This window comes from Protobothrops mucrosquamatus, unplaced genomic scaffold, assembly GCF_001527695.2.
Source record: "Protobothrops mucrosquamatus isolate PMUCROS unplaced genomic scaffold, P.Mucros_1.0 scaffold2029, whole genome shotgun sequence".
NCBI lineage: Eukaryota > Metazoa > Chordata > Lepidosauria > Squamata > Viperidae > Protobothrops > Protobothrops mucrosquamatus.
In genome coordinates this window covers 44701-47203 of record NW_015388138.1, presented here as the reverse complement: position 1 = coordinate 47203, position 2503 = coordinate 44701, and the positions used below count along the sequence as shown (strand labels likewise).

The 2503-nt window shown below is 44.0% G+C and overlaps 1 protein-coding gene across 1 annotated transcript in view; it reads left to right on the top strand.

The window, feature by feature from the left end:
• The window catches only part of LOC107294634 (alpha-1-macroglobulin-like), a gene marked incomplete at its 3' end in the record, with an annotated part of 65396 nt that overhangs the window by 25210 nt on the left and 37683 nt on the right, over window positions 1-2503 (top strand). Inside the window, exon 8 of the mRNA XM_029285658.1 lies at window positions 451-563. Coding sequence (XP_029141491.1) covers window positions 451-563 — 113 coding nt within the window. The remainder of the gene's footprint in view (window positions 1-450; window positions 564-2503) is intronic.

The following is a 2503-nucleotide window of genomic DNA, read 5'->3' as shown; positions in this document are numbered from 1 at the left end:
GAAGGATGTTCATCCCAAAGTGCATAGCTAAATGTCTATGGAAGTTCTCAGTCATCCAGGTCATGATTGTCCCAAAAGTGCTTTTTCAGGAGGCAACTGGACTTTCTTGTTTTTCTTTTCTTTTCTTGGATGAGAAGCGAAACGTCTTCAAAGAAAAACAAGACAGTCCAGTTCCTCCTGAAGAAGCACCATTGGGACAATCATGACCTGGATGACTGAGAATCTCCACAGACATTTAGCTACGCAGTCTGGGTCCTCATTTTACTGACCTTGGAAGGATGGAACGCTGTGGGCAAAATGAGCCTGCAATGCTGCAGTCTAACCACTGTGCCAACCACGGCTCTATACCTACATGGCTTCCTCTGGATCCCGCAGGTCCCCTTGATCTTCTTTCCCTACACAACCATCTCTATCTGTGTTTTTGTCCACATTGGTGGGGTCTGACTCCAGGTATACCTATGGGAAACCTGTGCCCGGCCTGGTGAAGCTGCGCCTCTGCCGGCAACCCGAACGATTGCCTTTCCAGTGTAATAGCGGTAAAAGTCTGTGTAAAGAATTTGATGGTGAGGTAAGGGACGTCGATTTTCCACAGCTGGGATGTCTTTGTAGACCTATTTTAATTCTCATTTGTTGCTGGATTTTTTTTTTAAAGAATGGCGATTATATTTCCTTTGTCTTGATTCACTCCGGCAAACAACAGGGAGGCTGATATTCAGGCAATTGATCGTTGAGACAATTGAAAAATAATTCAAACAATTGAAAATACAGTAATCAATGCTCGCACGATTGAAACTGGATGGAAAAAGTTAGCAAAAAGGGACGTCATTCTTCCCCCGCAGTCTTCCCATTAAATTGCTCTGTATCTTCCCAGTTTCTTTTCATCTTAACCTTTCCATGTTCTCTCTGACTATATGCTTTGCAATCAACTTTTACTTTGCAACCACCACATTAACTCCAAGGTTAGCTTCAGACCAACAATCAAGTAAGCAATACCCCAATCAAGAAACTGCCACAGAGCCATTAGCAAACAGCCCAACCAAAGAATCTCTAAGACTGGCCCTCCATCCACCCAGTCAGGCAAGACACCAGAATATAAACTGACAGCAAACAGCACTCCTTCCTAGCACTGATGATGTTACCTAGTTTGGTAATGAAATGTCTGCAAGAAAACAAGCAAGCTCAGAGAGCACCCAGGACACCTCATGTCAGCCCTGAGCTACAAATATTCTCCCTTATTGATACCACACAGTATTTTTCTCTCATCATGGTTTCCACCAAGCAATTTCCGTTTTTATTCTTATCCACAGCCTCTTCGACTTCAGTATACGGTAACTCCATGTGCTTCTCTGGCATTTTGTAACTCTTCTCCTGTCATTGTGTGCCTGGCAGTTTCCTCGCCTTCTTCCCTCACACCTAGTTTCTATTTGTTCTGAAATAATATTTTTTTTCATGCAGTACTTGAACCACCCAACCATATTAACACAAACAACATTTGGCTAAAATGGACATCAATCGATCAGAATTGGAGCTGGAAGGGACCTTAGAGGTCTATTAGTCCAACCCTCTGCTCAAGCAGGAGACCCTATACCATTTCAGACAAGTGATTGTGTAAGGACCCACCTCAGCTAACCACCCAAGAAAGCAGAACTTTTGAAACAGGCGTTGTCTCAAAAGGAAACTTTTATTTGGGGTTAGTGACAGTAGGGAAGTCAAGGCAAGTTCTAGGGAAAAATCCCACTAAAACAGTATAGTTAAACCAGCAATATTCCTCCTCTCACCAGAGTCATAGTGTTCATTTGAAATCCAGCCAATTCACAGGTGGCACGATGTGTGGGTAACTGGCACAGTTGGCGCTCATCTCAAGGTCTTATTCAGTTTCGTTTCTCTGCAATCGTCTCCCTGATAGGGGAGACACATTCCTTTCTCAAGTGGATAGAGGCAGGAGAGGAAAGGTAGAAAGCAAAAGTTATCCCAAGCGAACGCAAAGTGCCCCCTCCCCCCAGCGGAATGGCAGGCCCCAAAACAAGAGCATATACAATAAGGATTTGGGGACCTGACAGGTTGTACAATCTCTTCCTATGTCTAGTTTAATGAAGAGAAGGACTAGGGGTAGCATGATAGCAGTCCTCCAATATCTCAGGGGTTGCCACAAAGAAGAGGGAGTCAAGCTGTTCTCCAAAGCACCTGAGGGCAGGACAAGAAGCAATGGGTGGAAACTAAACAAGGAGAGAAGCAACTTAGAACCAAGAAGAAATTTCCTGACAGTTAGAACAATTAATCAGTGGAATGACTTGCTTCCAGAAGTTGTGAATGCTCCAACAATGGAAGTTTTTAAGAAGAGATTGGACAAACATTTGAAATAGTATAGGGTTTCCTGCCTGAATGGGGGATTGGAATAGAAGACCTCCAAGGTCCCTTCCAACTCTGCTATCCTATCCTATCCTATCCTATCCTAACCTATCCTATCCTATCCTATCCTATCCTATCCTCCCCTCCCCTCCCC